Genomic DNA, 21,638 nt, shown 5'->3' on the forward strand with positions numbered 1-21,638 from the left:
TATCATAGAATTATTCCTGCTATTTGCCCCTAACTTCTGGCTGAACTACATCCAATTTTTTTTTTATTAAAAAAGACATTCAAGCTAGACTGTCTGCTTGAGGGTTTGAAGCCATTTGAGTAGATTTCTTGGCCCCAGCTATGTCTTAAATCAACAACAAGATTTCTGAATCTTCTGCAAGACCAACATCTTGAACAGAAAATCTGGGGGTCTAATTACTCATTCCCATATGTAAGTGAGCTAGAAAACGTACACAGAAATTAGTAGCTAGCATGGTTAATTAATGTTTACTGTAATATCATAATTCCATGCTATGGGTGTTGAGTGTAGGAGAATTCTTAGTGGAATCAGAGATATTTGGAAAAGAGATTTGAATGGAGAGCAAAGATAAATAAACTTTGGCTGTTTTTCTAGAGATCATAGGTTTGATTCTTTGCACAGAGAGAATTTTACAGTGATGGCTTCAGAACAGAGAAAAGTTTTTGTGGAAATTCTGAAAGGAAGCATGCCAAAAATTCACAATGAGACTGTTCAGACATGGTTTCTGTGCCAGTAATTTGCTGGGTTGTGTTAGGAAGATGTGTTCTGTGAGACAGAAGATCGGATCAACTGTGACAAAGTGATAAAAAAGTACAAGGGTTGCTGTTTTTCTAAACTTTAAAAATCATAACAAAAAGAGAAATAACAAAGCAACTCCTACCTTAACAACAACTGGCAATCTGATATCATAAGTCAAAGACAATTTAGCTAAAATGTCTCATTTTTACCAACTTTGCAAAAATTATATTCCTCACCCCTGAAAATTGACACCAATCATTGAGATATTTGGTGAGGAACATAGATGCATATCCAGTGATTTACTGGATTTGAAAAAAGTCACAAAACTAGAATTTGAAAGACCCTTTAAACCTGTTTGGAGATAACTAAAGAGGCCTAAAAGCTGTAAGCATCTACTGTCACCTCATCAAAACATCTGTTAATTTTCATTTAAACGTGAGCTCATGACTAACTTCAGATGTCGAGATTTAAAGACAAGAATATTCCTTTTGCATTTTATTGTTTCTTTTTTTTTTTTTTTTTTTTTAAGAATGGTGATGTTTTAAGAGTGGAATGGAGGATTTCTCATCTGTGTTTGGGAAACAGAAAGATATTCAGGCTGGCTACATCTGCCAAAGCACGAACTGTCAAAATACCATCATGTAGAATATGACTAGGAGATCAAACATGAAGTGTTTCTAAGTACAAAATTTCAGAAGACATGGCTCACTTCTCCAAAGCAGGACACTAGCACAAGATCATGGAACAATAAAAAAACAGGTTTCTGAGGGTTTACTTTGATTTTGGTTTTCAGTTTGTCCTCACTACTCTGGGAGGCCCTTGGTGATGCTGACTGCTTGGGTTTCTCCATCACAAGCTCAGTCAGTCCTGAAATCACCTGAGTGCAGTCCTAAAGAAATGAAGACGTAAACAGAGTTGTCACCAAGGGGTTTGGAGACACTGAGCATGTTAGACACATGGTCAAATCATCACCGTGACATCCTCTTTTTCTTTCTATTTCAGTTCATTGCCATTTGCCCTTTATCTTCTTCCCCAGCAACCCCCAATACACACCAAAACAGAAACAGCAAAACCTCCCTACTGTTCACAGTGTGCAGCCAGGTTTAAAGATATATCATAGTTATATTTGCTCACCATTTCATCCAAATCTTTCCATGCTCCCCAGAGCTCATATTGCTGAGCAAAAGTGACCAGTGCAAGAAGTCTTACTGCTTTTTCTTTGACGTTCTATATGAAACATTAAGAATTGGGAAGCTGCTTTTTACTCACTGGGATGTTTTTTTTTTCATTTCAGCTCTTTGATGGGCCTGATGCACAATCCAACCTGACAGGCACTTTCTGTGGACAGTCTCTTCCACTGGCAGGAAGCACTACAGGGACCAGCCTTCATGTGGTGTTTTATTCTGATGGACTGAACGCTAGAAGTGGGTTCCAGATGCTGTGGCATGTTAATGGTAAGTTAGCCAGGTTTCCTCCGGGAAGGTATGTTTCCTTCTTCCCTGTATGTGTAATGAGTCCCAGCTTATGCCACTCTGTGTCAGCTAAGTAGAAATAACCCATTACAGCTCTAAAACCATTGCATTTCCTCATAATTCCCCAACAGTGGATGTTTCTGCATATACACACCTTTGAGGATCTTCTAAACAGAGACTGAGAGCTGTTAGTGAAATACACATTCATTTGCAGGAGTAGGCACAGGGATGAGTGGCATCTGCAGAATTTCTGTACTGAAGAGGAGATAGATGATATTACAGGGGAACCGTGGGTGACTTGGGCTTTCTAATGGGAAACACTCAGCCCTCAGAATGCCCCATTCCTATAGACTTGTGTTTTCTGTGCAGGTTTCTTTCTCATTTTATTTAATGGTGCTTGTTTTCTCGGGTAGCATGTTCACTTCCAGCTGCCCCCTAGCCCCCTTCTCTGCATGAAATAACACCGGCCAGGATGTGCTTTGGGTGTTTTTTCCTTTGTTCTTGCATGTCACGAGGACTGTCAGAGGCCTTATTAAATAGGCAAGCGTGCACGCCAATTATAAACAAATCTGTTAATGACTGTACAACTGCAACTTATGTTTGCAGTTTCTTCGTAAGCGAGGCTACAGATGCAACTTTTTCACTCTGCTTATTTAACAGCAATACTGGGCTGTAACAAGATTAAATCGTGTGCCATTGTACATCCCATCAAAGAGGATCCAACCTTGAAAATAATTAAATCACCACAGTTGCCCTGTCTGTCTAATCAGTTCACACCATTCAGCTTTGACAGCATTGTGAAGCAGCTGAAATCGGCTGCAGAGGCCCCACGGTGGGTTGCTGAGGTGTACGGCATGCTATACATCGTTTGAATAGGAGCTCCTCTGTGCTACCACAGACTGCTGGCGTTTGCCGGCTCCCAGTGGGCTCTCCTCGATGAGGCAGTGGTGTTTTCCATTCAGCGGAGGTCAAGGAGCATTTCTGGGCAAAGGAGGGACATATGTGGGAGGAGTGAGATGTGTGGCAGGAGCCAGCAGGGGAAGTGCTGCAGCACAAAGGTACAGTTCTTGTGCTTCGAGGTGATGTCATTCTGGGACTGCACAAAAGAAGAAAAAGTGGAGGCTTTTATGCACAGCCAGATGACATCAGCTCCATACAGTAGCCATGGTGCTGGGTTAACTTGCTTTTCTAAAGCTCTCAGAGCTTTCCAGAATCTGCCTGCATGGTAAGCACTCTTGCGCTTTCCCTCCGTGTCCCCCTCTGAACATTTGCCGGACTCTCCAGCCCTCTCCCTCCCCCTTGCACTCTTTCTGCGCTGACACATTCACTTCTCTGTCAGGCAGCACTTCCTCACTGTTAATTCCTGGACACTAAACTGCAGCCTAACGCTGCACAGGGCCCAGACTGTTAACATGGGGCTGTATCTAAGCAGCGGAGCAAGATCTGTGGGTTCAGATACGGCTGGCTCCTAGAGAATGTTACTGCTGGCTCCGAACATCACAGCTGTGACTCCTGACAGACTGTAACATGAGTGCAAGTTCCTCCAGAGCTGGCCACAGTTGTTGTCTTTTTGTTCATTGTAGGAGCTTCCTTTTTTTTTTTCAATTGGTGTCATGCACAAATATGGGTATTCCTCTTACCCTTGGTGGCTATGTGGTCTGGGCATATACCGTTACCCTCGACTGGATAAAATTAGATATGTTTCTGTGGTTGGGGTGCTATATTTGCTTCTCCCTTCCGAAAATCTCTCAAATGCACAAAAAAAACTCATTGGAGAAAGTCTCCTTGTCTAGGGGAACTCATCAGGAGATGCAGCCTTTGAGCTGGGTACCTCAGAGCGAAGCATTCAGATTGCGTCTTACCTGAGGGGAAATCCCTAAAAGAATCTAAACCTGGATCTGGTAACATCTCACCTAACAAGAAAATAACAAGGCTATATATATTGCTGAGAGAAGAGTTTTTACTTCTGCTCAAGTGACAAACGTGTGCTCTAGAGTTCAAGCTGCTGTGAACTATTTCTCAGGCTGTCAATGTGCTCCTTAACTGGCAGTTGTGAAGCATAACTATGAGATATATATCAAGGACATTCACATGCTTTGGTGATAAATGAGAGTAGCACTTATATTTGCCACCATGTGCCTGATACAGTTCACTTCAGACACACTTTCCGGGAGCTTTGCTCACAGTTATGAGGTGATCATAAAAAAGACAAAAGCTTACCTCATTGATAAGTGATGTGAGGAGCCCTTGCTGCCACACGTGACATAAATTTGAAATGTCTTGATTTGAAACATTTGCATCTGTTCTTTCCGGTTGCTGAGCCACTGCTTTTCAGTTGCTGCATTGCTGATCTGGGTTGCTGAAGGAAACTCAGTCTTTAGGCTTTCCCAAAGACAGAATTAGTAACTGGTCATAGGAGAATGCTGTTATTTATGCTTGAAAGTATCCTATATAATTTTAACTTGGATGGAAAGCTGTAGTGCAAAGAATTCAATGTAAAAATGGTTGTGGTTCTGAAATAACTCTGTTCATCTAAGAGACTTTCATTGATGAGGATGGATTTAGAATTGATTTGGCTGAATCACTAATGTTTTCCTCTGCATCCAAGGCCTCAAGAGGATTATTCACCAGAGGAAAGCTTGAATCTGCAAGGTGCTCATTCCACTTCTGCTGTTTATTAGGAAGCTTAATATAGACAAATATATTTTGCAGCATATATTGGCCCTTTGAGAAAGAACAAACTCTTGGTAACAGTCTGGATATTGCAAAGATAGCATGCCAACTGAATTGCTTTCCTTAAAAAAAATAAATCAGGAGGCCAAAAGGGCAAAGGTTTCTCAGTGCAAAATTACACCAGTGACAACTGTCACTATCTGAGAAGACACATATGTCCTAGACTCCTCACTTGCCTTATTAAGCAATGTCCATGCAGGAGGGGACTGCTTTATATATACATCTGCATTTCACTGGAAGCTTAATCATTTGGCTGCTTGATTGTCAATACCCCTTACAAATTCAATTGTGTCTTCTCAGCACAGTCAAAATTTGCGCCCACTATTCTGTTTTCTTTGATACCTTAATTCTCCATTTAAAAAAGAAGCAAAGCACACTATTGAAAAGAATTATGTAGCCCCCAAGTATTGTATTGCTCTTTTCTTTCACCACTATCTTCTTTCTGTTGGATTTCCCTAAGAAATAATTGATGGGCAGGGTGTGGAGAAAGCCACTTGATTCATGAAAAGAGAAGTTTTCATTAGTCTGAGTCTGTATTTTCAGAAGAGGAAAATTATTAAAAGGCATACAATAACTAAAGACTGGAGTTTTCAGTATACGTCTCAGGTGAAAAGTGAAATAGTTTGTTACTTCTTCAGGGAAGTATAACAGAAACAGAGATTAGATTAGGATGCAGAAGGCATTCTCTGCAGACATTTGCCAGGCATCCGTTAAGACTGCTGGAGAGAAATTGCATTGCAGGTCAGTGAGGGAGCTGAGGCCCAAATTTCCTAAGCCTGAATCATAGCTCTGTTGTTGATTTCTTTTGCAGCCTTTGACAAATTGCCATTTGTTCAGTTTTCAAAAATGGCTATTTCTTTTCAGTGTATTTCTGTCACATTAAGTCTAAGGATGCACAGGGTCTGACCTTTTGAAGTCCTGAGCAGTCGTTCTGAGTTGTGGATACCACCATTTACAGAGCTGGCTTTTTGTATTGCAGTCTGGCTATTAAAAACATAGACACATTCTCTATGAATGCTGAGGATGAATTAATTTCTGTTTCTTCAGGAAGCTGGACCTCCCCCCACTCCCCAAACTAATATATAAGAATAAGGGTCAAAATTTTCTTAAAATGGTTGTAACTGAACAGTTCAATCAATGTCTGAGAGCTGGAAAATGGCTTTTTTTTAACATTGAACACCGGCAGCTGTGATGGGAACAGTGTCCATTCAGTATCTTGGAGGATTCAGCTCCTGTTTAAATGCCTAGATTTGCCTTTATGTCTCTGGGTCTCAGCAGTCTGTCTTTATTACCCATCTTACTGACTTCAGATTGGAACATGTTGAACAAAATACCAGAATTCAGGAGACTGATAAAACTATAATAATCAAAGCTACAGAAATGATTAACAAATCAGAAAGAAGAAAAAAATAAAACAGTTTCTCACTTGCATTTTTGCTCTCTTGCATAAACCTTCATCACAAAAATTATCCTGCTTACTGCATTGGATAATATGCTATGAACTAAACCTACTCAAGAGAGCAAAAGATTTCATAATCAAATCCAAGTTATACTTCATGCAAGTATTAGCATAGTACAGGCAAATGTTCATACTACATGCTCCTTGCAGCTAGTCAGCTATCGTTTACTGAAGTATTCCACCATGAGCACAACAAATGCAACAACTCTGAAACCTTTCATTTCCCTAACTCTGATTTTACAGGGACAGTGCCAGCTCACTTTAACTTTATGGAAGAGATTTTTCTAGCATGTGGCTAAAACATACCCATGAATAAATATGAAAACCTTGCAAATAGTAGTGGTTTCCACAGATTACTACTTCTCTATTGAGCTATAATTATTTATGAGAATAGGGATTCTTCTTTGGTTAATGAACACCATCTGCTAAGCAGACAGGCAGTAATATGGAAAGATCTATAAATCATCCCTTACACAGTCTTCAATGACTTAGATTTTAGCCAGAGGAAAGCAAAGATACCAAATATATGTTTCCTGACTTTTCTATTTGTTGTCTGATTTCCTAGCAACACCAGGTTAGGTAGTTGTTTTAAGCATTTTTCAAGGGAATTCCAGGACCTTTACACTACCAAAAGAGTACCTCCCCTCCTGCTTGTTTTGGTTTGGTTTGGGGTTTTTTTCTCAGTTTAACTGCAGGACTGAAGTTTCCAAAATGACTGCAAGGAGGTCTGCACAAACTCACCATATGCTGTATGCAGTTCAGCTGCAAGAAACTTTTCCACAGGGCAGCTATCTGTATATCTGTCCATCTACAGCAAGACCGTTTATTTGTGTGCTGAGAAAAACTTTTAAAGATGTTTAGAAACAGAATAATTTCAGATTATTCACTATTACTTCAGTGAAAGCTGAAGTCATGCAGCAATTTACAAGTTCTGCTTTCGCATTTTTGTTTACCCTAAAGACCAAATCTTTTTTACTTTATTGCCATAAACAGCACAAATTCCATTTGTTTGAATAGAGGCAAACTCTAATCTGATGTTTGCAGACAAATGTAAATATTGGGAGAAGGTTTGTATTCATTTAATGGTGATGCCAACAATGGAAGAAGTTTAATTAGCTGAGATGATTACATTACATCATCATTTAAAGTTTTCCTATTTCAATATCTAATAAAGTAGGCAAGCCACTTTCATATGGAAATTACATTCCAGGTTAAATCAAAATGTATTTCTTAGCTTGCTCAAGAAAATGGGAAAAGAATATGATACATACAAATGCATGCTTCAAAAAAACAGGACTACAGTTTCTACTAAAATCTTTCTTTTAAATGCAAAATCCATAGATATATTCACATATATTAATATATGTATGTAAATAAATATGCACCTGCACCTACATCTACATTTTCAGCCTGAACATCATTCTTATGAATGTAATTTGTTTGATATCTTTTCTGATAATGCGAAAAATACTTGCAGTTTAATTTTCTTTGATAGTTTGTATCTGTGATCCAATCAAAGAAAGGGATAGTGCTACAAGAATTTTGTGGCTAATGAAAACAAATAGTGAATAATTCAAGGATCAAATTCTAAATTCAGCTTTTGAAAATATTCAAGACAAAAAGGTTGTGACTGTGAGGACCTATGACATTCCAGAAACTGAAATTTAAGCTTCAAAGTCAGTGAATCAAAGTTTACTTCTCATTTTGAAACAGTATTCCTGGACAATTCTTTTTCTTTTTTTTTTTTTCTTTTTAGGTTCTAAGGCTGGGCAAATCTTTCACATACAACGTTTATAAGCATTTCAAAAAATTTTTCGGTGGTTATTTGAGTTTTTCTCATTTTAGTGTTCTATGGATGTGGCAAGTGAGTTTTAAAGGCAGGAACATTTGTTTTAATCTCTTAAGTATTTCTGTAAATATTTTGTTAAAATCATCTAGTTTCTACATTTTCAAAAAAGCTCAACAGAACTGATTCTTACCTCATCCATATAAGAGCAGAAATGTAATATATAGCCTTTCTGCTAGCTGGCCAGAGAGTTCAGAGATTATGTTTCTGCTCTGATATGGAGGTTACTTCTTGCATATGCAGGTCAGTCAAAATAGTTGAGGTGTGAAGTTCACCTATTTGCAAAGATCAGAGAGTCCTTTTTTCAGCTATTAGTGAATATTTGGGCATAAACTCAAGCAATTTCTGATCTTTTTGTAAACAATTAATAAATTATTGGTAACATGAGTTCAGTGCAATCATTGTAAGAAATGAATCACCGAGATCTAAACTTTACCTCCATTTTACTGGAATGCTTAAGAAGAATCACTTCTCTATTAACAAAAAGACTTTTCTGGGAACATTTGTAGTCGGAAGAAAAGAAATGGCACATTAACAACCGTTTGACGTTCTTATTCATGTGCTTCACGTACCTCATCCAGAGAATATCGATTGAGCTCAGAGAAAATATAAAGCACTCCAGAGAGCGAGCGTGAGCAATCTGAATGCAACCTGCGAGGGTGGCATAGACAGAAAGGTCTGTACCTCAAAGCCCAGCACACAAGCTTTCTGCTCAGCTGAGCCATTTCGGGTTTAAATAAAAACCATGTCTTTGTGGCTATCAGGAAATTCTTAGTAGGAGAAGCTGAGTCATAACTGCCTGTTTAGTTTTAAAATGTTCCCAGCTTTCTTCAGGCGGAGATAAATAGCAATTGGCTTTGTTCTCTCCTGCTGGAACTCCCCTGCCTCCCCGTTCCCACCCCCTCAGGAGCTCAGCCATCGAGTCTGTTTGTTGAGAAATCTTTCTGTTTCTCAAGCTTTCCCTTCCTAAAGTCTGTCCTCAGCCACCGTGTCATTCCGGCTGCTGAGGGAAAAGAAAGGGAGGAACTCGGTGTGCACATTCAGCTGTAAGGCTCAACTCCCCCGCCGACACTTCTTTTCTTTTCTCCAGTTGTAAAAACCCAGCGATCTGGTTTCTTCTGAGGAAAATTAGGCCGTCTTTGGATGGCACTGGGGGAAAAAACTGGGTGGTGGGTTACACTGAAGCTTTTCTCCTCTCTGTCTCTCTGCTAAAATGTTCATGGGTATCAAAGTTTCAGGGACCCGCCTTTGCTGGCAGGCCTGGGGGAAGTGCACTACCTTTTAATGTTTGTCTCTCCAGAGGGACTGAAGGCAGGATTGGTTTCAAATACACTTAAAATCTTCTTTCACTCGTTGACTGAGGCATCGGGTAGCTTGACAATGTAGCTTTGTGTCTGCAGGGCAAACCACCTCAGGGCTATGGAGCATGGTGTGCAGCAAGGTGGGGAAAAAGGGAGAACTAAGCCCATGCCAATTCACCTGTGAGGTCAACCTCAGCTATGTAAAGGCTTTCCTGGGTTAAAGCTAACTATTGTTCAATTGGGGGAATTCTTCTGTTTAAAAGGTGGTTTTCCATTCAGTACTGGGCGATGGACTAGCAGAGATCTGTGTTACACTGTGGCATGGCTGAAGACATCTTTGTCACATCTGCACTTAGATGGCTCTTTTTTAGTTTGAAATAGCTTCTTATTGCTTTACTCCCTTTCAGACCTGCTGCTCTTTCCTCTCATAGATTTGTATTTTGCAGCCCTAGATGTCCTAGAGCCAACTGTGTCAAAGCCAAACTCAAGTTTTCAGTGAGGAACTGAAAGACCCTAAATCAGATCAACTAAACTAAAATCAGATCAAACACACAATTCCTTTGCTTTCTGCATGTGACAGATACACAGCCACCCTGCTGGCTTCTCTTAAGGTGAGGTTTCACCATGAATGTAGCTGACCTAAATCTGCCCTGACACTGGGAAGGGCTGTTGACCTTCCCACACTGCTGACACCTGCACCTGGGGACTGGGTCAGGGAGAGTGTCTTCCCGGGAACTCAGCAAAGGAACCCAGCACAGCAGTTGCCACATCTCCACAAAGCAATGATAAAACTGCAGTCTCAGGTGTCCAGCTGCTTGGTGCTGTCAAATCAGGGCCTGCCTTTGATCCATCGTTTTGCATCTTTTATTTCTTTTTTAATAAATCTAGCTCATAATATGCAAGAACTTAATCACCCAAGGGGCTGGGGAGTGAGGTTAGGGCACTAATTTCTTATCTGAAAAGAAAATAAATAACTTTTCAAACATGGCATGTCTTACAATTGCACAGTTACAATTCAATAAAAAAGAACATTAAACCCACCAAATGTCAGAAAGCCAGTTTATCCACTGTGACTTGGCAGCTTGTAATCATGCTCAGTGGGCTGAGGGAAATTGCATTGTCTTTAATTTTATGATTTCTGAAGCAGTGAGAAATGGCATTTTTACAACAATAGGAAGCCCTCCCCATGATACCTTAGTTTGTGTATTAGTTGAAGTCAGTAACAGCTGAGAATGGATCTGATTCAGCTTTCTAGACCTGGTCAAAGTTAGAAGCCAATACAAAAAATGTCACTTTTTTGCTCTGTCTCAGTTTCTTCAGCTGTCAAAGCAGATGCTGAGGTGTGATGAGATATATGCCAAAATAAGAGGTGAAGAACTTACTGAGCAGACAGTGCTGGCAGTGTGAGCAGGTCCAGTCTGCTGCTCCTGAGTTTCTCTTCACTGCTAGACCTCAGTTCCCTGTGATAGAACAGACCCTCAACCTCAGTATACACATTTGTGCATGAAAGGGGTGCTGTCTTCATTGCAGAGCTGTCGGTGAGTTTTCCAGAGCCCATCACTGACAGGCTGCTTTGCTGTGTCATCAGGTTGTGGAGGAGAACTCTCTGGCCCTTCTGGTTCATTTCACAGCCCTGGCTACCCCAACAGATACCCAAGCAACAGGGAATGCATCTGGTACATTCACACAGCACCTGGTAGCAGCATTCAACTCACCATTCAGGAATTCGACATTGAATATCACCCAAACTGCAACTACGATGTTTTGGAGGTAAGAAGATTAGATTTACTCCTCAAAAATACACAAGCTATATGCTTTTCTGTCTGACCAGATAATCCCAAGAACTGCAGGAACAGAACAAACCATTCTACTCCAATTCTCCATTTCTGCTGTGGTTACAGATGTCGCAGAAGCAACAACGCTATTTTGTTATGTTATTTTTTGCTTTTAGACCTTTGGCATCTGTATACCTTAACCAATAATGATCCTAGGCCCTGCACACTTCCTAACAAGAGATAAAACGGCTTTGAAAAACTCGGTGTTAAAAAGTCTGCCTTTTACAAAGAACTACGTGTAGGATGCTGTACCATGGAGATAAAATTTCCTAATGTAAAGGAAAATAATGGATCACTGGGGAGATAACTAAAGGGTGAGACCTTGTGTAGGACCTTCCAAGGAAGTGGGGAGGTCTATAACACTGAGCACTGAAAACTATGAAGAATCTTTTTACTCAGAAAAAGAATAAAAGAAGCAACAGTGTCCTGGTCAGATTAGGGTTGTGGAACAAGGAGAAAAGGGACATCTCTAAGGGTTTACTGACCTTTAAGACAAAGTCTGGATGGTCCTGTTATATACGACACCTTTGTGCTTGTGTTGGGAAGCAGCCAGGTGACCAATCCCAGCTAACAGATTTGAATAGACTTCCAGTGCAGGAAGAAAGGATAGGAAATAATTTCAGGAAGAAATTCTTTAGAAGTATAGACTTTCTAGATCATTCTCACTAGAGACATTTGAGATCACTAATGGAGATACAGTTGTTGGGTCTTTCAATGTTAATACCTGGGTGACATTTGAATGTTTTTGTAGTAAACCCACAAGATTGATTAAGAGATCTTGTACCACTCCACCGGGGCCTTTCTTCTCCTCTTCCCCTAGGTAATGTTATGCGTGACTGGTATACAGCTAGACAGCTTTCTGTCCAGCACCTACGAATACTCACTGCTGCCTATTCTCACCTTCGTAGCTTTGATTTCTCCAGCCTATGGTCCTTAGTGCACACTCATCAGCAATATTCCTGAAAGTCTTAACCCACATCCTGAAGCAGGTCCTAAATATACGGTTGCCTGGTAGATGATTGCTAACCATGCGTATGAGTAGAAAAGATGTGTCACTTAAGTCCAGGTTTCTGGCTCTGAAATAGGCTTCCCTAGCTTAGCAGTGAAGTGAAAGTCTGGACAAAATGGACACTGTGCTTTGAGTATCATATTGGCTATGGGACTTCTGTGGCATTTGGGTGTAAGGAAGCTGTACCATGAATTCTCCACCAGTAGCATTGGCAAGTATGACTGGATGTCACATCGCTGACATCAATGCCTGTGAGTAGCTGACAGCTGACCTGTGTTGGCTGGTTTGTGTATTGATGAAGTCTATTGTATTGCAGCTTCATTGTTGTTTGTGCCTAAAATGACTAGATTGAAGCTAATCTGCCTGTAAACTTCAGTTATGCCTCTGTTGCCCAGAAGGGTCTATTAAACAGCCACCAAATCTAAGCCTGCTCTGGCTGACCATTTCTAGAACAGTGTAAGGACAATGCCTGCATCTGCAGGTGGTCACCAGGGAGCTATCACAATCCAGTAAGAGTACGAATGTCTGGCAACTGTTTGCTTGCCGACTTTTTGACTAGTGGTGGGGCTAGCCTAAAACCAACGAGTGAGTTGCTGGGCACAAATTGTTTAAGAGGATCCTACAGTTTGCTGCTCTGTGTCCCTGAGCAAGGTATTCACCTTAGGTTTTGGGTTTTCTTCCTTTACCACTTCAAACTTAGGTGCTATGCTTTACTTCTTTTCAGTCTTACTCATTTGACAGCACAGATGCCCACCTTGCTGTTTGAACTTCCCTGGTATCCTGCCCTCAGAATTGGCATGCCTCTGAGTTACTTGTTTCCTGACCTTGGCTCGTCCAGTTCTGAACACCTGTCTCTGATCTGCTGACAGAGAGCCTTACATGAATCAACTTATTGGGGAAAACTTGTTCTTGTCTTAGGGCAAGATCAAAGGTTCTGGCTGGCAGCAAACAGCTTCCCCTGCTAAACTGCAGGCATTTGGTGGAGCTCTATGTACCTTTCGACATACATATTTTCTTGCTTTTGTCATAAAATTACACATTCACAGCATGATTTATATAGTCTGCAAAGAACAAATTATGACCTAGTTTCAGCAGTCAGAAAAAAGAACGTCGTTAAGCATTTTCAGGAGCTGCTCTGATTTGTCATCTTCTTTCCTGTAGTTGTCTACATATGTCTAGGCTGAAAACTACACACACACAAGTTTGAAAAGTATTGCAAAAAAAGAGTTTCCTGGTGTGCCTTTGACACAGTGTGTTTCAGTGATCACTAAGGTTCAAAACTTCTTTCACTCTCATGTTATCTTCCCAAGAGTAACCTGTCTACAAATATTTTGGGTTTTGAAGTCTGCTTTTTCTCATGGTTTTTCTCCTGGTTTCACTTTTTCCTTATCTCTGAGTAGTGAGTTCTACTACTTCCTGTTTTCTTTCAAGCAAATTTATTTTGAAATTTCTTTTCTTTCTTGAAATCAAAATCAGTACTAACGTAACTCTGCACCCTGCTGTCCATTCCTGTCCCATTAACTCTCTCCACTCTCTGAAATAACTGTCTTTGGAATGTTGCAATAAATTGTGTTCTTTTCTGTTGCTTTTCCACAATATATTACCTTGTAATAAAAATTCCCCAGTAATCACAAAGCTTGCTCACCTGGATGCATTTAGCTTTTGCTTAGAAACATCCTCACTCCTTTGACCTGGCAGAGAATTGTAGGAAAATTCTAAGAGATCTTTCCCATCACAGTACTTTTGCTGCTAACTTCATTTTTATACCATAGTTTCTTGAGTATTGCTCTCTCGCATATTTTTCTGAACCATATTTGTTCTTGTAAAATGCAGCAACTCTCTCCCTTTTCCTTTGACAATGCCTCCTAAACAAGCTGTCCCTTCCATGTCAGTGTCCGTACCCTGACATATGTTTCACCAAGACTGTGTAATAATAGTTACGTAAAAATTTTCTGTGTGAAATCCTCAAGTTCTCTCCGTGGCTTCTGCAAGCTCAAGTGTTTGACATTCTCCTTTAATCCTCCTCCTCCTTGTTTCTTTTATGACACTGTTGCACTTTGTCTTTCTCTCTTCCCCATCAGATTCCATTCCCTTTACAAACATCTAGAAGGAAATCTTAAGTTGTTCTTAAAGATGTTTTCTAGAAGTGTTTCATGTAAATAGAAGCCATCATTTTGGACACAATGAAAGAGTTAAAAATATTTTTTTTACATGGCTTCTATTTAAAATACATACATAGAGAAAAATTACTGTGCCTGCTTTGTTAAATTATGACATATTTTCTTTAACATGGACCAGATTTTTGTAAACTAGAAATATATTCTACCACAGCAAGATGTAGCTCTGAGCTGAAAAGGAAGGAACCATATCAATCTATTGCACTTCCAAGTCTTTATTAGATGCTCTAGTCTTCTCATTTAAATATAAAGAAACATCTAGGATTACTGTAATTCTTAATTCTCTGTCGAAGCCAGGCTCTCCTTTTGCTGGCAGTTATATCTGAACAGGGATCAGTTTTATTCCCAGAAAATCTGTGTCATGAGGGTGACCAACAACATAAAAACAGCTTTCTGTTGCTCATAACTCTGGAATGCTGACTGTTAACAATAAATGGAACTAACGGGGCAGAAGCAAATGATAAGAACAAATTAAAACCATGGGCTTTATGGTAGTGTCCTGCATCCCCGCTATGCCATCCAACATCATTTTATCTCTGGATCAGGTGTTCTGGTCAGACTAAATGTTTTTATTTTTATTTTTATCTGTTTGCAGCTCAGACATCCTGTGACTCTTTGTGAACCACACCCTGGAATTAATTCTTTCCATCCATTCTCTTTTCCCTCTTCTTTTTTTCATGTGGTAACTATTGGTTTTCCTCTTTGTAGCCAAAAGTAACATTTTATTGGTTTTTGTCATGGAAACACTCTAACTTGTTTTTGTTCCAGCCCTTGTGAAAGCATCTGATTAATTGAACTGGCATAAAGGAGAAAAGAAAATACACTCCTAACTGTAAAAAGCATGCCTTTAACTATGCTTTTTATTTTGAAACTGTGCAGAAGGCTGTTGCCAAGCAGTTAACGGTGTGAAAGAGACCCACAAACCTCAGATTTCCATTAATATTTTTCACTCATCCTTAATTCTCTTCCAACAGGTCAACTATAAGTGTTTGGCTTGGGCCAAGTTAATTTCTGAGGTAATACTACAGAAATCAGCAGGGTTTATGTCAGAGCTGGGTTTGGTCCCCTTGCCCTTGGTGTGCAGATGGCCCCAGGGATCACCAGGGATGATGTGAGAGGATGGTCTATGATGTGTATTAGATGCATATTAGAAACTCCTGCTGTTTCCTCTGCCACATAGCTTCTCTGGGCTGGTTTAGATGATTAAGAGCATGTGTTCTTGCTAGATCTCATGCTGTGGCTCTGACTCAGGGAGAATACCACGAACACATTTTAAAATTCAAATTTTGAACAGACTTCTGACAAATGCAGCTGTCATTGGGCTTCACAAGCAGCCAAGCAGTAAGATTTTGCTGAAGATACTGAGCTTCCAGCGGACTAACATGCCTCTTCCTCAGACTGTGACTGCTTCATTAAAGATTCTTAATCTGAGCTGTGATTTCATCCATTCTGACTTCTCTTGAATGCCTTGAGACGATCAATTGGACAGGGGAACCATTATCCATTCAAGTCATGCAGCCTCCCTGCAGAATGCAAAAGGTGCTGTCTCAGTCAAAATTGAAATGTGTAAGCTATTAAGCTGGTATAATCAGCCACTAAACCAAAACACAATCTTCTGAACATCTAACAGACTATGATGTTTATAAAAAAAAAAAAAATTCCTTGTTTAGAATCATAGAATCATAGAATGGTTAGGGCTGGAAGGGACCTTCAAAGGTCATCTAGTCCAACCCCCCTGCAAGGAACAGGGATATCTCCAACTAGATCACGTTGCTCAGGGCCTTGTCCAACCTGGCCTTGAACATCTCCAGGGATGGAGCATCCACCACCTCTCTGGGCAACCTGTTCCAGTGTTCTACCACTCTCATAGTAAAAAATTTTTTCCTAATATCCAACCTGAACCTACCTCCCTCTATTTTAAAACCATTACCCCTTGTCCTATCATAACTGGCCCTCCTGAACAGCCTCTCCCCATCTTTCCTGTAGGCCCCCTTGAGGTACTGGAAGACCGCTATAAGGTCACCCCGGAGCCTCCTCTTCTCCAGGCTGAACAGCCCCAACTCTTTCAGCCTGTCCTCATAGGAAAGGTGCTCCAGCCCTCTTATCATCTTCATGGCCCTCCTCTGGACCCTCTCCAACTGGTCCATGTCCTTCTTATGTTGGGGACTCCAGAACTGGACGCAGTACTCCAAGTGAGGTCTCACGAGGGCAGAGTAGAGGGGGAGAATCACCTCCCTCGACCTGCTGGCCACGCTCCTCTTGATGCAGCCCAGGACGTGGTTGGCCTTCTGGGCCGCAAGAGCACATTGCCGGCTCATATCGAGCTTCATATCGAGCTTCTCGTCCACCCGTTTCTTCCAGGGATGTAAGCTTCAGCTTCTGAGGTCTCACATTACCGTGAAGTCACTGAATATTTTTTCCAGTTAAAAAAAAAAGTTCTTTCCCTTAAAGTTCTAACGGCAGAGGGGTGTCAGGCACAGTGAGCAGTGAGTGAGCACACGGTCAATCTAATTATGCAGCAATGCACTACACTTAGCCCTGGAGGTGGTGGGACTAGCTCAGCTATTTGTAAGACTTGCTCAGATATTTAACTTGGACAGAACCCAAATGTCTTCTGAGATTAAAAAGTATCCAGCAGAGTTTATTAAAATACTGAGTTTCTCCTCATTTAGAAGAGACCAGAGGCAAAAGGGCCATATAGAAGGCTGGTTCTTATAGTACTGCCACTTTCTGAAAGAAATTGATGGATTGCTTTTTTTGACCTTTGTGATGTTTACCAGACTAATAAAATATTGGAGCAGACTTGAGATGCTACTGGTGGAAAAATCCTGATGGGATTTGTTATCTTCCTCTTCCCTGATTCTGTTGTTAGAACTTGCCATTCTCTAGCTTAGTTTTAGGATTTGTACACAATATATGCTGATACAATGAGAATCTATCTATTGCTAGCTCAGTTGCTGAAAGGCAATAGCATACTCTTTATTTGGTGTATCTCTTTAACAGTTTTCATATTTGAATTTACTGTCAAGCTGACTTTTGCAGCTGCTATCCTACCAGGTGCACACCGATGGAACGCAGGAGACCCTTAATATCAGTTGGCATTTCATTAGCATGCAAGAAGCCAAGCAAGTTCAATCATTGAAGGCACTAGGCACCAAAATCATGTATCTGGTTTTGAAAATTGCACTGAGCATGTGTGTTTCCTTCAGCTTTGAGAGGGAAGACTAAGCAAACTAAAATCCCACATCCCTTCTAGAAAACAAGAAACAGGAATAACAAGGCTTTAGCACTGCCATCTAATTCACTTGAGTTGGTTTAAAAATGCGTTATAAAGTACACAATACTGCTGACGACATTTAAGAGAGTGGTGGTTTTCTGGTTTCTAACTGCCTGAGGCACACTCTTCTGAGTAGGAAATAATTACTATTAAAAGTCAAAACCTGTCTTCTGTGGGAAATACATATGATATATATCCTAGAATCCAAAAAGTATTATTAAAATGTAGTTTACTTGACCAAAATTCCATAGTTTGGATGTTGATTCTGCCATCAAAGTCAATAAAATTGCAATGTGTTTTGTTTTATCAGAAAGAGTGATGAAATCTAGCCCCAACTGAAAAATCAGTCTTAACTGTACCTTTAAACATAAAGAGTACAAAATATCAGCACAATTTCCTGCACAGAGATACAGTTTGTTTGCACAGGCACACAAAAAAATCTCTTTTTATATCCCCACAGAAACAAGGCACTAACCCTGGAGGGGTGGAGGAAGAAGAATGTGACAAAGTCCTCAAAGCAGAAAATTCTTATTTAATGCAAGGCTGTTTTGAAATCATCCAGAATTTCATACTTGCACCAGGTGGTTCAAATACCAAGTAAACCTGCAGAGAAAATAACTTTATTAACTACTTTACATTTCAAAATGTCGACTCACTTTCAATACTTACACGTTTTTTTCCTCCTAGCTAAACAGTTCTCATGTATTCTGTGTGGCAAATGAGCTCTTTGAAAAATTTTGACAGTGTTTCTTCCATTTCTAGGTCTATGGTGGCCCTGATTTCCTCTCACCTAGACTAGCCCAGCTGTGTGTTTCAAGACCAGCACATAACCCACTGCGAGTCTCTACTACTGGCAATTCAGCCATTGTCCATTTCAAGACAGATGCAGCAGTGACAGGGAAAGGTTTTAATGCCTCCTGGCAAGAAAATCCGGGTGGTGAGTATACTGAATAATACCAGGAGAAATTCAGAAAGTCTGAGAAACATGGGTCAGCCATGCAAGCATTTAAAGTAGTCAAACAGCATGGACTGAAAACTGAAGGAGAATTTGGGTGTTACTGGATTTGGTAACACTAAAAGATGCTGAAAAATATATAGAGGAAAAAATTGTCTGACGAGCTGATATCTAGGCCTATTAATGTATTTCGTAACAGTCTACCTTGTTGGGGTTTCTCCTCTACGTAATTAATCAATACATTCCTGTAATCAGAAAAGAACTTTTACATGCTAGCAGCTCTCCACACCCTCTCACCCACACAGAGTCCTTTATTAGCTGAATGATGCTTTTGATTTTAAGCTGTAAAGTGTAAAATATCTGAGAATGTGGCTTAACTTGGAGAACTCCAAAAATATTTGGAGTGATTAGTAAATGCTTGAACTCTAAAAGGTTGATCCATCCCCCATGTGATTATTTGTTCAAAGCCTTACTGATAATCAGTAATAGAAGAGACATGCTTAAAAGACCCAATCACATGTCCCTATATGGGAGTTCTTGTGAAAAGGCCAATTATCAGAAAGTAATCACGATGAAAAGTGAGGAGAGTCAGATTTTAATTCTTGCGGTATTGCTTGATTAAGCACACTGATTCATTAGTTTGTTAGGTTTATACTTCTCCATTCTCACAAGTTTTATGAGAAAGGCACAAGATTTTTTTAAAATAAAAGAAGTCTACAATAGTCCTTTGAATTAATCCCCTTCCAAGATCTGGCAGCTTATTTTTTCTACTTAGGCCCCCTGAAGCTTTCTCATCCCTTTATAGCATCTTGCCTGTTGTACTCCAACCTCACTCTAGCATCTAAAATTCCCCCTCACCAGAACGCAATAGCAGTGTAGTTTTTATCCTTCCAGCCAGCTGCCTCCATCTACAGCAATCCCAGTGTCTTTCTCTCACCCTCCTCCGTCCTTTTACAACATATAAAAGTCTATTTGTTTGTGTTAGTCCTATTGAAAGCCCTGACACTTGCCGCACAGGATCCATCATTCCAGGCTATTTAGATATTCGTGAGCACTGGAGCTGCTCTGGTCAGAAATACCTGAAGGTGGAGTCCTCAGGGAGCCCTGCATGGGTAGAGAAGTAGAAACTTCAGGCTTGCAATTGTTGCACTGCTCATGGGGAAAGCGGAGCTCCTAACTGTCCTGCTATTTTCAGAAATGGTTTTCTCACCCTTGTGGCCATCAGTAAGGCTTAGTCATTGCCTTCTCAGTTTGCTAAGTCTGCAGCATTCGTATGAACAGAACTTTTGATTGCTTTTACAATATCTAGGAGAAAGGAATACCAGCACTAACGCTTCAGCCTTTACAACATCTACTACTAGCCTGGGCCTATGAAAGAAACATTACTCACAAGCATTTTTGTTGCATATTCATCAATAATGATAATGTTATAGTTTCCTGATAGTCATTTCCCTTGATTGTTGTTGCAGACAGGACACTTCAACAGCTGGAGCACCCATCTTACAACAGTTTAATGTAGAACATATAAAGATGGAGGTGTTCGTCCCTTAATTTAAAAATAGGGGTGTAATCTCACTAAGCATAAAAGAGCTTGTCATTAAAAGTGATTATGTCTTTTTCAGGCTGTGGTGGTATTTTCCAAGCTAACAGTGGGGAAATCCATTCTCCAAACTACCCGCAACCTTATAATAACAACACAGATTGTTCTTGGGTTATCCAAGTTGACTACAGCCACAGAGTCCTATTGAATTTCACGGATTTTGACATTGAAAATCACCATTCGTGTAACTATGACAATGTTGCAGTAAGTAACAATAGACATTTCAAAAGTTTCCTTAATGAGTCTGGTGAAATGTTTGCAACAAAGGAAGCTTACTGTGCAACCTAGGCTGCAGTGTGTTTCAGACTGGTAGTTGCATAGTCATATTTATTCACTGGTGAGCTAAGTCTTAAATTTACAGCTAAATTGTTATAATCTAGTTCCCTCTGCTTCACCAACGAAGAAGGCTTCACAACTGCATTTCTGCATTCTTCCAAGTTCCCACTTCTATTTGGAAGGATCTTTTCTTGAAAGTAGTGCATGCTTTATCCTGGCATCATGTTTTTCCTTTCGGTGGTGTGAGTTGTAGTTAGTACTGCAGGAATAACCTCATACGTTTATGGCTGTTATTATGACACCCTTTCCCATTTTCAGTGCAGTTTACCACAGCTTACTCCAAGCCGTAGGATGAACTGCACACATGTATAAGAGATTACCCACACTCTGTCACAAACTCAGGGGAGAGAGACTTCTACATCCAGAGGGAATTGTGGCTGGCTGGTTTTCTTTGTGTATGCACTGTGTATTCACGTGCTCCTCAGCTGTTGGTTTGTGAGCTTTTGTTGATGTCACAGAAATTCAAGTTGCTGCTCTATCAGTGCATGACAACGAAGAAGCCTCCACATCTCCACTTGGCCTTTTGGCAGCAGGGACATGAAATCCTGGCCTTTGATGTCAGATTGCACTTCACTCGGTACAAAGGCATGCGTGATCAGTACCAGTTGGATAAAGCACAGTGGCTGTAGCCCAAAATCCAGCTTTCCTCTCCTTGATAAAATGTCATTCACAGAGAACTCAATTTGGCATGAACTGAGACTCTTTTGAAAACAGCATCAGTTTTAACAATGTTGCTTCGTAAAGCCTTTTTGTACTGAACCAGAAAAAATGAAACATGTCCCCGTTTTGCTGAGCAGAACTGAAGATTTCATTTGGCCACAAAGCATCTTTGTACAATGACTTTTGTTTGTTTGTTTGTTTCTGGTTCTGAAGCATAGGGAAATATGGTTATGTCTTTCTATTTAAATTGTTTAACTATATCAGGGGGATCACCGAAAAGGAAAATCTATTGGAAAAATTTCCAAGTCTTCTGTGATATCACATAGGAGTAGAAAAACAGGTTGCCTGACAGAAACACGGACCGTCTTAAACATCAGTACTGGTAAAAATACCAAAGAAATTTTACAAATTAAGGGCTAA

The 21,638-nt window shown here is 40.3% G+C and overlaps 1 protein-coding gene across 1 annotated transcript in view; it reads left to right on the forward strand.

Moving 5' to 3' along the window:
• The window catches only part of CUBN (cubilin), a 146,389-nt gene that overhangs the window by 54,945 nt on the left and 69,806 nt on the right, over positions 1-21,638 (forward strand). Inside the window, exons 28-31 of the mRNA XM_086614334.1 lie at positions 1,853-2,012; positions 10,958-11,139; positions 18,430-18,604; positions 20,245-20,426. Coding sequence (XP_086470460.1) covers positions 1,853-2,012; positions 10,958-11,139; positions 18,430-18,604; positions 20,245-20,426 — 699 coding nt within the window. The remainder of the gene's footprint in view (positions 1-1,852; positions 2,013-10,957; positions 11,140-18,429; positions 18,605-20,244; positions 20,427-21,638) is intronic.

This window comes from Tauraco erythrolophus, chromosome 7 (assembly GCF_009769465.1).
Source record: "Tauraco erythrolophus isolate bTauEry1 chromosome 7, bTauEry1.pri, whole genome shotgun sequence".
Taxonomy (NCBI): domain Eukaryota; kingdom Metazoa; phylum Chordata; class Aves; order Musophagiformes; family Musophagidae; genus Tauraco; species Tauraco erythrolophus.